The sequence below is a fragment of the Lethenteron reissneri genome, chromosome 59, assembly GCF_015708825.2.
Source record: "Lethenteron reissneri isolate LAM-NWPU_2019-01 chromosome 59, ASM1570882v1, whole genome shotgun sequence".
In the NCBI taxonomy this organism is placed as follows: domain Eukaryota; kingdom Metazoa; phylum Chordata; class Hyperoartia; order Petromyzontiformes; family Petromyzontidae; genus Lethenteron; species Lethenteron reissneri.
In genome coordinates this window covers 7,769,395-7,785,832 of record NC_083837.1, presented here as the reverse complement: position 1 = coordinate 7,785,832, position 16,438 = coordinate 7,769,395, and the positions used below count along the sequence as shown (strand labels likewise).

Sequence of the window (16,438 nt, the reverse complement as noted above, 5' to 3'; positions counted from 1 at the left end):
CGCGACGACGAGGTCGGCCCACAGTGGACGAGACGGCGGCGTCAAGCAGCGAGGCTGGTTGACATCTCCTAGCCGCCGTGATGCCCCCTACCGCTGACTTCCCACAAAACGGTACTAATTTTAGAAACCCCGAGGGACCGAGGAGGCCTTAAGTGGAGGTGATGTGGGTGAGTGAGGCGAGTGAGGTGAGGTGAGTGAGTGGGGTGTGGTGAGTGAGGTGAGTGAGGTGAGTGAGGTGAGGTGAGTGAGGTGAGTGAGGCGAGTGAGGTGAGTGAGTGGGGTGAGGTGAGTGAGGTGAGTGAGGTGAGGTGAGTGAGGTGAGGTGAGTGTGGTGAGTGAGGTGAGTGAGGTGAGTGAGGTGAGGTGAGTGAGGTGATTGAAGTGAGTGAGGTGAGGTGAGAGAGGTGAGGTGAGTGGGATGAGTCAGGTGAGTGAGATGAGTGAGGTGAGTGAGGTGAGTGAAGTGAGTGGTGAGGTGAGTGAGGTGAGTGGTGAGGTGAGTGAGGTGAGGTGAGTGGTGAGGTGAGTGAGTGAGGTGAGTGAGTGAGGTGAGTGGGGTGAGGTGAGGTGAGTGGGGTGAGTGAGGTGAGTGGTGAGGTGAGGTGAGTGAAGTGAGTGGTGAGGTGAGTGAGGTGATTGAAGTGAGTGAGGTGAGGTGAGAGAGGTGAGGTGAGTGGGATGAGTCAGGTGAGTGAGATGAGTGAGGTGAGTGGGGTGAGTGAGGTGAGTGGTGAGGTGAGGTGAGTGAAGTGAGTGGTGACGTGAGTGAGGTGAGTGGTGAGGTGAGTGAGGTGAGTGGTGAGGTGAGTGAGGTGAGGTGAGTGGTGAGGTGAGTGAGTGAGGTGAGTGGGGTGAGGTGAGGTGAGTGGGGTGAGGTGAGGGAAGTGAGGTGAGTGGTGAAGTGAGTGGTGAGGTGAGTGAGGTGAGGTGAGTGAGGTGAGTGAGTGAGGTGAGGTGATTGAGGTGAGGTGATTGAGGTGAGGTGAGTGGTGAGGTGAGTGAGGTGAGTGAGGTGAGTGAGGTGAGGTGAGTGAGGTGAGTGAGGTGAGTGAGGTGAGTGAGGTGAGGTGAGTGAGGTGAGTGAGGTGAGTGAGTGAGGTGAGTGAGGTGAGGTGATTGAGGCGAGTGAGGTGAGTGAGGTGAGTGAGTGAGGTGAGTGAATGTGAGTGAGGTGAGTGGGGTGAGTGTGGTGAGTGAGGTGAGTGGTGAGTGAGGTGAGTGAGGTGAGTGTGGTAGGTGAGGTGAGTGAGGTGAGTGAGTGAGGTGAGTGAGGTGAGGTGAGTGAGGTGAGTGAGGTGAGTGAGTGAGGTGAGTGAGGTGAGGTGAGTGAGGTGAGTGTATGTGAGGTGAGTGAGGTGAGTGAGTGAGGTGAGTGAGGTGAGGTGAGTGAGGTGAGTGAGTGAGGTGAGTGAGGTGAGTGAGGTGAGGTGAGTGAGTGAGGTGAGTGAGGTGAGGTGATTGAGGCGAGTGAGGTGAGTGAGGTGAGTGAGGTGAGTGAGGTGAGTGGGGTGAGTGTGGTGAGTGAGGCGAGTGGTGAGTGAGGTGAGTGAGGTGAGTGAGTGAGGTGAGTGGGCGAGTGAGGTGAGTGAGGTGAGGTGATTGAGGCGAGTGAGGTGAGTGAGGTGAGTGAGTGAGGTGAGTGAGGTGAGTGAGGTGAGTGGGGTGAGTGTGGTGAGTGAGGTGAGTGGTGAGTGAGGTGAGTGGTGAGTGAGGTGAGTGGGGCGAGTGAGGTGAGTGGGGCGAGTGAGGTGAGTGGTGAGTGAGGTGAGTGAGGTGAGTGAGTGAGGTGATTGAGGCGAGTGAAGTGAGTGAGGTGAGTGAGGTGAGTGGGGTGAGTGTGGTGAGTGTGGTGAGTGAGGTGAGTGAGGTGAGTGAGGTGAGTGAGTGGGGTGAGTGTGGTGAGTGAGGTGAGTGGTGAGTGAGGTAAGTGAGGTGAGTGAGTGAGGTGATTGAGGCGAGTGAAGTGAGTGAGGTGAGTGAGGTGAGTGGGGTGAGTGTGGTGAGTGTGGTGAGTGAGGTGAGTGAGGTGAGTGAGGTGAGTGAGTGGGGTGAGTGTGGTGAGTGAGGTGAGTGGTGAGTGAGGTAAGTGAGGTGAGTGAGTGAGGTGATTGAGGCGAGTGAAGCGAGTGAGGTGAGTGAGGTGAGTGGGGTGAGTGTGGTGAGTGTGGTGAGTGAGGTGAGTTAGGTGAGTGAGTGAGGTGAGTGAGGTGAGTGTGGTGAGTGAGGTGAGTGAGGTGAGTGAGTGAGGTGATTGAGGCGAGTGAGGTTCAAGTTAATTTACTAGGTATAGCCCTGTGAGCCATTCGGCTCTTGAATCGGGTGCAACCGCAACAAACAAAAAACAAAAACATGAACAAAAAAACATCTTAAAGTGAATATGTGAGGTGAGTGAGTTGAGTGAGGTGAGGTGAGTGAGGTGAGTGTGGTGAGGTGAGTGAAGTGAGTGTGGTGAGGTGAGTGAGGTGAGTGAGGTGAGTGGTGAGTGAGGTGATTGAGGCGAGTGAGGTGAGGTGAGGTGAGTGAGTTGAGTGAGGTGAGGCGAGTGAGGTGAGTGGGGTGAGGCGAGTGAGGTGAGGTGAGTGAGGTGAGTGAGGTGAGTGAGTTGAGGTGAGTGAGGTGAGGTGAGTGAGGTGAGTGAGGTGAGGTGAGTGGTGAGGTGAGTTGAGTGAGGTGAGTGAGGTGAGTGAGGTGAGTGGTGAGGTGAGTGAGGTGAGGTGAGTGAGGTGAGGTGAGTGAGGTGAGGTGAGTGAGGTTAGGTGAGTGAGGTGAGGTGAGGTGAGTGGTGAGGTGAGTGAGGTGAGTGTGGTGAGGTGAGTGAGGTGAGTGAGGTGAGTGGTGAGGTGAGTGAGGTGAGGTGAGTGAGGTGAGGTCAGTGAGGTGAGGTGAGTGAGGTTAGGTGAGTGAGGTGAGGTGAGGTGAGTGAGGTGAGGTGAGTGAGGTGAGTGTGGTGAGGTGAGTGAGGTTAGGTGAGTGAGGTGAGGTGAGTGAGGTGAGGTGAGTGAGGTGAGTGAGGTGAGTGTGGTGAGTGAGGTGAGTGGTGAGGTGAGGTGAGTGAGATGAGTGAGGTGAGGTGAGTGAGGTGAGTGAGGTGAGTGGTGAGGTGAATGAGGTAAGGTGAGTGAGGTGAGTGGGGTGAGTGAGGTGAGTGAGGTGAGGTGAGTGAGGTGAGTGGGGTGAGGTGAGTGAGGTGAGTGGGGTGAGTGTGGTGAGTGAGATGAGGTGAGTGGGGTGAGTGACGTGAGTGGGGTGAGTGAGGTGAGTGAGGTGAGGTGAGTGAGGTGAGTGTGGTGAGTGAGGTGAGGTGAGTGAGGTGAGGTGAGGTGAGGCGGCCACCTCTTTCCAGTGGATGCTCTCCCAGCTTCCGTTCTTCAGCACTGTGAGGAGGACGGCAAAGGCAGCTTCGATTAGCACCGTTGGCTACGCATGGTACGGAGGAAGATGGCTTGCGTGTGGCTTTTGATAGCGTGCGTGCGTTTGATGGCGTGCGTGTGGTGTTTGATGGCGTGCGTGTGGTGTTTGATGGCGTGCGTGCGTTTGATGGCGTGCGTGCGCACACCATCAGCTTCCCTTCCGAATTCCGTTGATGACGCGCGTGTGTGCACATGATCACAACGAAACGGGAATAATAACTAAAATAGAATAACTTTATCGGTACCGAGGCGTGCGGCAGAGATTGCCGCCGGCTATCGGAGAGTGCGGCGATCACGTCGCCGTGATTCTCCGCGGTGAGTAACAACGTCTTTAAAACAGCAGCGCTGCCGCTACGCCTCTCACAGTCAAATGAACGCCGAGCCGCTTGCGCGTGCCGGGATTCAGCGGTGAACGGGGGACACCCCCCACCCTGCGACTCGCAGTACGCCCCGGAACGGGGAAGGGTTAATGTAAATATATAATCGTTTTGACTGTCGTGCGACGAACGAGCGAGTGGGACAGCACCGCTCTCTGCCACGTACGGACCGGAAAGGTCACTGGATGGGATCTCGGAGGTAGCTCTGTGATATCCGCATCCTTCTCCGACACAAAGGAGCGCTGCACCGCTCGGAGAGATTTTCCGAGCGATTCTCACCGAGAGCACAATTGAGATCAAATTTGGAAAACTGTTGATCTGGTGTCCACGTGGTACAACTGTGTGGCCTTACCCAGAGTCCTTTTCCTGTTCACCGTGCTGTCAGCCGAGTGTCGCTTCTGTTGAACACAAACAAGATGCACGAGGTCATCGGCAGCTCCCTCATCATCTCGAGCCATGGTCTATCCACTGCTGTCCCTCCCCCCCCACACCGCAATCGCTCTTCGCGTTCGCTCCACCTCATGCACACGCAACACAAACATCATCGTCGTCATCGTCGTCTTTATCGTCATCAAAATCCACCTCGGCAGGGCTGCTCGCAGATCTCCCTGATCGTCATCGGCAGCTTTGATCAATACACTGCTGGATGAAGGCCTCCCCCACTAAGTCGCCGCCCTTTGACGGACGAATCCGCAATGCCACAATCCGCCCAGCGCGGGCACACGAGCCGACGTCGTCGCTCCGTTTCCGCGGTAGACGTCTCTTGGGGGCGCTTTCCCTCTGTTGGCTGCCACTCGGCCGCATCTCTCCCCCAGTGCCCGTCGCTTCGGCTAGCCGTGGGTGCTGCCCGGGCACTGTGACTGTGCCACCCAGCCAGAGAACAGGGCAAGTTCTAATTTTCTCCCAAGTTTTATTTCAATGACACGATCAGCATCACGAGACTTAGCGTTCATTGTGGAACTCTCCCACGGCAGTGCATCATCACCCTGTGCGTTCGAGAACGGCCCACAGAAGCAGATGTCAGAGCACTGCTTCTGAGATGCTTTCAAGCGAAACACGAGCTGGACCCAATGCTTTCCCACACGCCCAGCTGCAGAGAAACATCTCCGAGTTCATCACCGGCATCGATTCAAGTAAGCCTCATCGTGCTCATGAGACACTGTATGACGAAACCAGTCCAGAGTTGTGCTTGTCTAGAAACAATGCTGCTGAAATGATGCGCTCCCAGAAGGCCATGCGGCTGATCGGTTGTGCGAGAATTACGTGTATATTGTGTTACGTGGCGACACGAATTATATGTGAAGGGCCGTTTCGTCTGCTCATTCGTCTTTTTCAGAGAAATGGTTCATCACACAGATCCAAAACCAATATTTTTCATTCTGAAAGCTGAAATGTTGCCACATTAAGTGAATAAAAAGTATCAAATGTAACGTGAAGTTGTTCCACGAAAACCCCATTTAATCACGGGCAGTCGAGACTCGGATGCCAACTCAGGGCCTCAGCGTCGCTGGCTCGGCGCTCCGAACCAATGCGCACTGTCCCGACGTGACAAGAGCCGAGGGAAATACAGTGAGCAACGCGTCGTGATTTACACGGCGAGAATGGGAACACATACGCCTGCCACGAACGATCGCTGGCTCCAGGCAAAGTACAAGGTAATAATAAAAAATAAACTCTACAACGGTTATTTATTTCTCTCAATCTTCTTACCCTCCATCACCCCCCCCCCCTCGACTCTCACCCACAAACCCCACCAATCGGGCTCGGCAACACAAAATAAAAACGGGTCCCGTGACAACGGCGCGTTGCGGCGTGGGGAGGGTTGCCGTAACGACCGGGCCTTTCCGGCGCCGCCCGCAGCCTCTTTTGTCCCGGGCTCGCAGGTGCCGGATAGCGCCCGGAGATTAGCCTCGACGCCGCACGCCGCACGTGGCGGCCCGGCGCGTCATTATCGCCGTCGCACAAAGAGCAGGCGCGGGGCAATTAGCGGATCAGAATTAAAATTTAACGCTCGCCAGAGAGCGGGCCGCGCGCGGGCCGAGCTATTGTTCCCGATTTACGCGAAATGCCTCGGCGTGCCCCCCACGGGACAGGCGCCGCGAGACGGGAGAAACGGAACGAGTGGCGCAGCAGCTGTAGACGCCGCTTACAAACAGCAACGTCGCAGGAGGGACGAGGCGGCGCGGCCGACGCGCCAGTGACTCTCACGGAGCGAATGAGAGGAGGCCACGGACAGAGGCAGTGCAGTGGAGCCGGAGGCCCTTCATTAACGTAGTGATGAAGATGAAACCAATCTGATGATGAAACCAGCTGAGACCATAGTGAGTGGTGTGTAGCTGAGTCACAATGAGTGTAGCTGAGACACAGTCAGTGTAGCTGAGTCACAGTGAGTGGTGTGTAGCTGAGTCACAGTGAGTGTAGCTGAGACCACAGTGAGTGTAGCTGAGACCACAGTGAGTGTAGCTGAGTCATAGTGAGTGTAGCTGAGTCACAGTGAGTGTAGCTGAGACCACAGTGAGTGTAGCTGAGTCACAGTGAGTGTAGCTGAGTCACAGTGAGTGGTGTGTAGCTGAGTCACAGTGAGTGTAGCTGAGTCCACAGTGAGTGTAGCTGAGACCACAGTGAGTGTAGCTGAGTCACAGTGAGTGTAGCTGAGTCACAGTGAGTGTAGCTGAGTCACAGTGAGTGTAGCTGAGACCACAGTGAGTGTAGCTGAGACCACAGTGAGTGTAGCTGAGACCACAGTGAGTGTAGCTGAGTCACAGTGAGTGTAACTGAGTCACAGTGAGTGGTGTGTAGCTGAGTCACAGTGAGTGTAGCTGAGTCACAGTGAGTGTAGCTGAGACCACAGTGAGTGTAGCTGAGTCACAGTGAGTGTAGCTGAGACCACAGTGAGTGTAGCTGAGACCACAGTGAGTGTAGCTGAGACCACAGTGAGTGTAGCTGAGTCACAGTGAGTGTAACTGAGTCACAGTGAGTGGTGTGTAGCTGAGTCACAGTGAGTGTAGCTGAGTCACAGTGAGTGTAGCTGAGACCACAGTGAGTGTAGCTGAGTCACAGTGAGTGTAGCTGAGTCACAGTGAGTGGTGTGTAGCTGAGTCCCCAAGGGGCACATTCCGTGCAGCGTGCGCCTAAACGACGTTGAAACATTGACACGCCCTGACGAGCAATCTACTTGCTGTGCTTCTGAACGCAGGTGCCTCAAAATTTGTTAAATCAACAATCGCTTTTTAATCTACATTTTTTATTTATTTTAACATCGCAGCGCCTCCAGTGGCTGCAGGGGTCACATGCCCTCGTTACACGCAACGTACAATCACCGGTCGGCCCGCGGCACCAAAGCCGTGGTGCCGCCACCACTAAAGCCGTGGTGCCGCCACCACGACCGCCGCCGCTGTCGATTCCGTGCCAAATCGGCACGTTAGCGAAACGCCGGACATCGTGGCGAGCGCCGCGATGCGTTTCCACAATGACGTTCGTCTGGGGGGTCTTGTGGCACAGTCTGTCCCAGCCCAGTCACAAATACATCGAGACCCAGAGACTCAAACTCACAGAGAGACTCGTAGACTTACACAGAGACCCACAGAATTGTATAGACACTGATCGACCTACACAGAGACCCATACTCGCACAGAGACTCGCAGACTTACATGAAGCCCCATTAACTAGCACAGACCGGTTTGTGATTAAACTGGGTGGCCTCAGCCCAGTCATGTTGTCACATGGGGAAATATGCCAAGTGATTTCGATTTTCAGCAAAACCGCAGGAATGTTGAAAAGCGACAAATATTTTGAGAATTTTGACAATTGGGTGGGTGGGTGGCTGGGTGCCTGAGTGGGTGGGTCGCTGTGTGGCTGAATGGCTGAGTGACTGAGTGGCTGGGTGGGTAGGTTGGTGGCCGAGTGGCTGAGAGGTTCAGTGGCTGGGTGGGTGGGTGGCTGAGTGGGTAGGTGGGTGAGTGGATGAGTGGGTGAATGGCTGAGTGGGTAGGTGGCTGAGTGGGTGGGTGGCTGAGTGGGTGGGTGGCTGAGTGGATGAGTGGGTGGATGGCTGAGTGGATGAGTGAGTAGGTGAGTGGATGGCTGGGTGGCTGAGTGGGTGGTTGCGGTAATCACAGTGTAGAATTGTGGGTGGGCAACACGGTGACGACAAGGAACAAAGCAGACAAATAACGGAACAGATTCCACTTTCCGCGTCTCATCAGAACAATGAGCGCGCCCGCCAGTGGTTGCGTCCACGCCCAGGGGACTCACATAATCCTCGATGAGTTCTTTGATGGCGGCGAGTGTGAGGATGAAGATGAGAGGCACCAGGGTGGTGTAGCGTCCCGTGGGAGACACATCCGGGATTTGCTGAGGGGCGAGAGACGCGGACATGTCGGGACACGCAAAATACTGGCGAGCAGAGGGGCGCGCGATATCGCACGCCGAGTACAGAACCCACCATGGCGTTAACCGGGGTGGCAATCGGGACAGGCCGCCAGGCTCCAACCGCACGCAACCACCCGCCCCCCCCTCAACGTGCCTGGGCCGGCGGGTTTGCTGAAGTGCCGTGGCATTGTTGCTTTTGTCAGCCGTGCAGAGTCTCATCCGTTTATTTATTTACACCTCCACGGCCACAACGGGGCGGCACGATCAATGTCGATCGTTAATCCGGCTCGGCCTGGAAAAGAATAGCCACCCACGGAAACGGAAAGACGACGACGACGAGGGGGACGGAGAGAGGGAGGAGGAGGCCGGAGGCAATAGCGGCTCGTCTGGGTGATGGCAGGTGCGGCGCTTTCAGGCCCCGCCCTATAAACTACAGAGACCAAAACAAAAAAGCTGACAAAAGGCAGTGGAACGGGCGCCACGAGGAGCGGGCGCTACGAGAGAGTGGGCAGGCGCTACAAGCAGCGGGTGGGCAGGCGTGCGCTATGAGGATTGGGCGTGCCAAGAAGCGTGCGCTCTGAGGAGCGGGCGGGATCGAGAGGGCAGGCGGGGGCTATGAGGAGCGGCGGGCGAGCGGGCACTTGGGGAGTAAACTCAGTGGGGTTATTTTGTTCAACCAAGAGCTGTGGGGCAACCCTCGCACCTCGCCACCACCGATCCCACCTCTCTCATCGCCAGCGCCAGTTAAATAAAATAATTGCACCCCCCCCCCCACCCGTCGTACTGTGCATGTTCAGCACGTGTGGGCATCACGTGAATATTTTAGGGTGCCCAACGGGGGATTTGCACACAGAGGGCTATCATGTTAGAACTACCCCCACCACGACTTCTACTCGGCAACAGTGGCGGCGGCAGCAGCAGCAGCAGTGTGGCTCAGCAGCTCGGTTCCAGCGTCGAGGTGTGCTGCTGACCACGACCAGAGGGAGGGCTTCAGGAGAGAGTTCGTTCGTTTTGTTGTTCCACCTCCATTGAAGGAGTGCTGACGACATTATTAGGAAGCCATGGATCTATTAGGAAGCCAGTGGAGCTTATGCACTTTAAATCTAGATTCAAAACTAATTTATGTAATACTGCTTTTTCTGTTTAGTTTGGTGCCCTTCCCACGCACCTCCTATTAGCAAAGTTGGCTACTATGGTGCGAAAGAAGTTCAACATACGTACTTACAGTGGTTAAGTATAAACTAAACGTAAAACTATTTTTATTTTACCAAATAAGGCCATAGTGTGGATTGCTTGTCTGTAATGTATATCTACGAGTCTCTTTGTATCCCCGAGCCTCTGTGTCAATGTATATCCGATGGGTCGCTATGTATCTCTATGGGTCGCTATGTATCTCTATGGGTCGCTATGTATCTCTATGCCTTTGTATGTTTCTCTATGTGACTTAATGACTCTGTACCCCTTTGAGCATTTGTCGGTATGAGTATCTCTGAGTTTGTTTTCATCTCTCGAGTCTATCGCTATGAGTGTCTGTGTCTCCATGTAACTCAATGGGTCTCTGTGTATCCCTATCTCTAGGGGTTTTAATCTATGGTCCATCGTTTGAATTGCATGGCCACGATCACACTACTGTGGCTCCTCTTTCATTTTACATTGTGTAGTGACACAGCGCCGACTGCTGTCCAGCAGCGGCAACTGCGGTGGACAGTGAGCGCACTGAGGAACTGGGGTAAGGGTCACGGAGGTGTGGCCAGGGCGGAGCCGAGCCACGCCGAGTAGAATAAAAGCAGCGGAGAGCTCCGGGCGGCCGGTTCTGGGAGTGGACCCGTCTCGTCGTCGCCGCCGCCGTCGTCTTCGCCGCCTTCGCCCAATAATTGCGCGGCCGGACAGTGGTTGTCTGTCTCGGCCGACGCCGTCGGTGCACCGCGGTCAGGGTTGTGCCTAGGCAGGGCTGTACGGCAGCGTGGTCGAGACAGAGGAGGCCGGAGTTGGTGTAACGGGAAATAAAAAGAGAGAGAGATGGTGCCTCCTGCAACTACCTCGTCTCCGACTGAGTGTGTGCGCCCCACACGCACGCACACCGAGGAGGACACTGGACATTCATGAAGGAGATGTGCCTGCTGTTGATGTTCTGATGCGGTTGATGGTGCCACCACTGATGTCTTTGACGAGGAGGAACGTCAAAGCCAGGATGTGCGATGTTTGGGTCTCCAATGAGATGTTTGACCTGCACGCCCGCCGTGGTGACAACAGGAGGGACGGGTCCGGGAGACCCCGCGGCGCCACTCCTCCATTGCTCCGGTGTACAAGAGCTCAAACATAAAACTCCTGGCAGGAACTAAACATTCAGCGACCCCACGACCTTCCCATGATCCGTCACAATTCGGGGACACAAGTCAATTTAACAACTCGATAGAAACACGGGGGTGGGGGGGTGAGGGCGACAGGTATGCCTTACTTGCAGTAAGGCAATGAGTAGAAAGAAGGCATTGGCAGCTTTCCTGAATTGCTCGAACAGGAACCGTGGCAGGAACGTCACCACGTTGTACTTGGCGGTGCTGGGGGGTGGGGGAGAGAGAGACACGGGGATGGAGACGCGTCGGTTATCTGGGTGGAACACTCCCCTTCCCCCATGCTTCCTCCGCGCTTCCCCCACACATCCCCAGTGCTTCTCCCACACTTCCCACGCGCTTCTTATTTCCGCAACCTTTAGCTAAATGGCGCTCGCCACGAGTGCGACGTTTACGCGGTGACCGCGCGGGGCCCCGCGGCGAGCCATCGAGAGGGCGTTTGTGCTTCAGGGCGCCGTCGCCGATCCGGTTAAACACAGAGGGCGTCAATGACGGCATTTTCCGTCGCCCGCGCTCCGATCTGTGTGCACTGGTCACACCGATCTGCAAGTGTAAATGTTTAACTTTGGCCACCGGCTTTGTAAACAGGGCCACCCCCGGCATCCCACCCACCTATTTTTATTTCGAGGCAGCTGCAAGAAAATAGCGAGTTAGTAAAGCTACCGTCAACATTCTCCTGTTGCAGTTGTACGTCACGAGGCTCCACGAATAATTCAGGTGAACAAAAAACCCAACACCACTAATGGTTGATCACAATGCGTGCGGTTAACCTTCCTCGCACTCTTCACTCCTATCGTGTTTGTGTGCTGTGTGTATTGTTGTGGTGTTCTTATCCCCCCCCCGTGCCCCTACTGGGCATCTGTGAAAGAGAGCTTTATAGCTCATTGGATTCCTCCAGTAAAAATACAGATTCTGATTAAGAAACATAACAGGCAACGTTTCAGGCAATGGTTCTTCTTCACAGGACATGAATCATTATATAGGTAGGGAGTATCTATTTTATAAGGGTTGTACAATAATTTTAAACGCAGGTTCTCTTAAATTTGTATGCGTAAAAAATACATTGTGGATGCAATTGTGATCATTAAAAAAATTCCGGTCTCGGAGAGGGATCTTAAGAACATGCCAGAAATAAATGTCTGTTCTTGACAGCCTCCGCTGCACCACGCTCGGGTGCGGAGTGGAAAAGTGAGGGATTGTGAGTCGAGGGAGGGTCAGGTGGCAGGGGCAGCCACTCCATGCGGCCCCCCCAATGCCCTCTCGGCGTCCACGCTCGGGACCCCGCGCCACCGCATGGAAGGACGTCTCGGTTGAAGAAAAGTGCCTTCACAGAGGCGATCGGCTGCATCATCAGATGCCACGACGCCTCGCGATCCTTCCTTCCTTCCGCCAGATCCCACAACCGTTGCAGAATCGACAGCCAACCAACCACCACGCTTGACTCCACCTCTGGGAGCTCGGGCGAACGCCCCTCATCGGGCGATGCTCACGGGGTACCACCACCCGGTTCCGGAGAACGACCACGGAATGCGAGGCCTCGGAGCTCGTCGTGTATATCAAACACTGCGTTTCTAATGCTCGCGGCCGGCACAGGCGCCATGCCAAGTGAAACGCCAACGGTCGTCACGACGTTAGTCCTGTGGCAGTCATCGTGGATTCAGGGTTGGGAGACGCAAAGAGGAAGGACGCGCGCACGAGACAACAGGTGAAAGCGACTGGGCTGGAGCAGGAGACACCGCTCGGAACGATGATCGTTGCCAACGGTCGAGAACTCGGCATTAACGCGCGGTTGTTTTCTGCGGTTGCTTCCCGCGGTTGCTTCGTGCGGTTGCTTCGTGCGGGGGCCGGCCCTTCGCCGTCCGCGTAACTCGGGAGCCGCGTCGTCTTCGCCGCCCCTCGCACTCTCGACCTTGATTAATCTTCGCGAGGGTCCCGGGGTTTGTCGGAGCGCCATCAATAATTCACGGATGGCAAAAAATAAATAAATCGAACGTCACGAGGCTTTCAAATCGAGTGCCAACGTGGCAGCCCCACTCCCGCTCAAGCCGACCGCCTTCGGGCTGACATGGCCAAGGATAAAACAGATCACGATAATAATTTGCGAGGCTCTTCCAGGCTATCAGCACTTACCCTGAAATATGCATGAGGCACAGATATGGGGGGAGTGCACGGGCCAAGGGCTCGCTTTTTACGACGCTCGTAGAAAAGTTGACGCGCTTTGTCGACTTTTTTCTGGCTTTCCCCCGTGAGGTTACCTGACGCTGCGCAGTGGCGGTGGTGGCGGTGGTGGCGGTGGTAGCGGTGGCGTTGGTGGCGGCGGTGGTCGTGGTGCCGCACGCCACTGATCCATAGCCATGGAGGAGAGGGTTGGCGGATTTGTGAAACTCACAAAGCGACTGTGTTGCTTCATTATTATTTTTGTGTCATGCCCAGGGCGCTAAGCGACGTTCCCGTCGCGCCTTGGCAGCGGAGCACGCTTGGCCTGCTCACGGCTCGGGATGGGAAAACTGCCTGGAAATGCCACGGAGGGGCTCTAGGCTGAGGGTGCGCACGGGGTGGCGGCATAACTAATGGGTTCATTGCCCGGGTGTGTGCGTGCGTGTGTGCGTGCGTGTGTGCGTGCGTGTGTGCGTCCATGTGTGCGTGCATGTGTTTGTGCATGCGTACGTGCGTGTATGTATTTGTAAGCGTGTTTGTTTGCATGCGTGTGCGTGTGTTCGATTCCCGTTCACGGCCAGCACCAGTGACGATTATCTGAACCGGTCGTGGGCCTCCCCTAGGTGGACTCAGCCTCAAATGAGTATCTGGAGTGGTGTGTAAACATCACCACTGGGAGACAAAGGCGGCAGGCCGTGGTCCTGGCCACCCACCCCATCATGCACCGTGCCGGCCTTCATAGGTGCTGCTCGCCAACAGCACTTGCCCCAACAGCCAGTTAACGCTACACGGGGGACCCCTGTCTTTGAGCAGAGCTTCAGTGTTGTCCACCCCATAAACGTTAACGCCTGCCGTGAATAAAGTGTAAAGGTGCAGCCCCTGCAAATGCTCCCTCAAACCACTGTTGCAGAAGGACCTTCACCAGAGGGACCCATAGAGAGAGGATGTGTTTTCCTACATCTTCAAGGTGGGCGTACCCACACTTTACCCCACCACACCAAGCGCCTGCGTGCGCTGCTGGGTGGACATAAGTAGGCGGGGGAGAACTTAAACTCAAAATTATTTTTAACCTGGCCACAAATGATCGCTCAACGAAGTGGCTTATCATGTAGAAATTGATAGCAGCCAAATACTGTAAATGTATGTTTCTAGTAAAAAACCGGACAACCTGGAGAAAAATCCACATGACCACGGGGGAGAACACGCAAACTCCAAATAGACAGCAGGCGTCAGAGTCGGGAACGACCTCCTGCATACCAGGTGAGGCAGTAACATTTCTTAGTCACTGTGACTTGGCCAACTTGCCCTGGTGTCCCATCAGCCGCGTCGGGATAGACGGAATCGAACCAGCGACCTCGGGATCGCGAGTGCAGTGCGCTCACCGCAGCGACAGCGTTGGCTCAACATCAGGAGGGATTCTCACTCTGTGACATTGGTGACGAAGCCAGATCGCCTCATCCCAAGGACGATGCGTAATTGACAATCGCTGTTCGGCATCGGCAATAACGAAGAATCATCACTGAGTGTTCTTTGGTGGCATTTGTAGAATTTTTAGAGCGCAAGGCTGTCACAAAAGGCACGATGTTTCACAGATGAGCATAATTTTATCAACTCGGGCTGTCGCCTGATGAAGCTGGTTGTTGTTGTAATTACTGGTGAAACGTCACGGTATTTGAATTGTAAACGTTGTAGTGGGTTTAGTCTCCAACACACAGCCGGTGTGCTGAACTAGTAACTAATTGGCACGTTCTGTTTACGTGACAAACCTTACCGACTGGCTGTGTCGGGTCGTGGGGTGGGTTTAATGACACACATAGATATTTACGTGACCTAACCCAAAATAAAACTTATTATGGATTAGTAATTTGCGAGTAATTCATTTTCACGTTCGGGAGGTTTGTACGGTGACGCCGAAACGCGCAACGCAGGGCGGTCTGTAAGTGCGGGACGACGTGTGGCCCGAATATTCCGAGGGGGGGTTGGGGGGCAACGTTCGTGGCATCTGCAGCAATGTTATCGCGTTATCGTGTTATCAGCGAGCCTCGTGCCGCCACTCGCCATCTGTTCTATGTTTGCGACAGGTGCCGGCAAACTGGCACCGCGTCAAACCCCGCGGCCTACGATCGGGCGGTGGTGGTGGTGGCGGTTGTGGTGGCGGTGGTGGCGGTGGTGGCGGAGGCGGCCGCTACGTTGCTGCTGCTGCTGCACGTGTCCTGCCGTACTCCAGCGCTGTAGAGGCAGCAGCGAGGGTTGGTGGATCATATCGACGTTGAACTTCTTTTGCACCATACATAGTCAACCGTGCTAATCAGAGGTGCTGGGGAAGGATGAAAACTAAATACAAAAGCCAGTTCTAAAGCAATGAGTTGTCAATCTAGATCATTTAAAAGTGCATAGCTCAGTGGTTTCCTAATATTGGAAAAGCAATCCAGATGGCTGCCAAAACGCATCTGAAAGCGCCCGATGCAGTGACCGTCTTTGTTAGATTTCTAGCCAAAAGCCGATTCGAGGATGACCGGAGTTCGCGTGATGAAGGTTCATGCGCCTTCAAGAGATCAGCGAGGTACCGTGGCTCATTTGTGGCAAGCACTTTGTGTGCAGCGAGCGCGGCCTGACAATGTGTCCATTCAGCAGCTAGAAGTCAAGGCAGCTCGGCACGGTCGGATCTTGCAGCACCCGTCACAACACGCGCCACAGTTGTGTGCACACTGCACAGTTGTGTGCACACTGCAGCTTGCTAATGTTTTTGTTTCGAGACGTCCCGTAGAGTAGTGAGCTGCAATAATCGCGACTTGTCGCCGATACTAGGCGACACGCCGCCGTGTTGGCTATCACGCAAACATTGCGAAACTCCCTTCCCGTGGGCATCGAGGTGCCATACCCTGGGTCACCAGGAGAAGTCTCAAGGCTCCGGTCTCCGGGGCCGCCTGGTGCCGCCGTGACTGTTTGGGTAACTCCGGAGCTTAGCGTGCGACAAGGAAGTGAGGCACCTGGTGAACACCCCATCGCAGCTCGACTAAGTCCACGGGGCCGTCCAGGATGGAGCATTCCAACATTTGATGTCTGTCAGCTTGACACCACGATTTGATGGTCGATTTATGGGGCTTGTTTACTCGCTCAGGGAGTGGGTTGATGTTATTTTGTTTGTATTAAGTTTAACTTGTGTGTATACCGATGTAACGTTACGTATGTTTTAACGTGGCCATCTGTGAAGCGCTCTGTGACCATTTTTCTTGTGAAGGGCGCGACATTACATAATGTTTGATTGGTTGCCTTTTTCCATTGTGGGCCCGTGGTGGTTGGTTGAAATCAAAGAATGGATCGCCAATAACGTGCGTATCAAATCGCGTGCATGCGAGGACCTGGTAATTAATAACAGTGATTATGATGTCCATCGGTAAAGTTACGCATTTCATCCGTAGATCCCACCAATACGCCCACCACCGTACATGCAAAGCAGGAGACAAACATAACCTGCAGGGTACACGGCCAGGACTGGGCAGGGGTGAAGGCCGGTCTACAGAGGTGGATTCTCAAGACAGACGCAACAAGCACAGAGCCTTGACCTCGGAGTCCTTGGCAGATGGCAATCCGAAGATCTCACGGACCTCGTTGGAGAGTGAAAACGGATCGGATCTTATAGCTGTTGCAGGGCTTACCCACAGCGTATGCACGCCGCACTGCACTCCACATGTATGCACATTATACTGTACCGCACACGCATGGCATACGCATGGCATACGCATGGCACACGCATGGCACACGCATGGCA

The 16,438-nt window shown here is 54.7% G+C and overlaps 1 protein-coding gene across 1 annotated transcript in view; it reads right to left on the bottom strand.

Moving 5' to 3' along the window:
* Window positions 1-16,438, bottom strand: part of LOC133357648 (phospholipid-transporting ATPase IA-like) — a gene marked incomplete at its 3' end in the record, with an annotated part of 80,486 nt that overhangs the window by 24,407 nt on the left and 39,641 nt on the right. Inside the window, 4 exon segments of the mRNA XM_061575719.1 lie at window positions 3,334-3,374; window positions 4,140-4,185; window positions 8,042-8,140; window positions 10,617-10,716. Of these exon segments, the coding sequence (XP_061431703.1) occupies window positions 3,334-3,374; window positions 4,140-4,185; window positions 8,042-8,140; window positions 10,617-10,716 (286 nt within the window).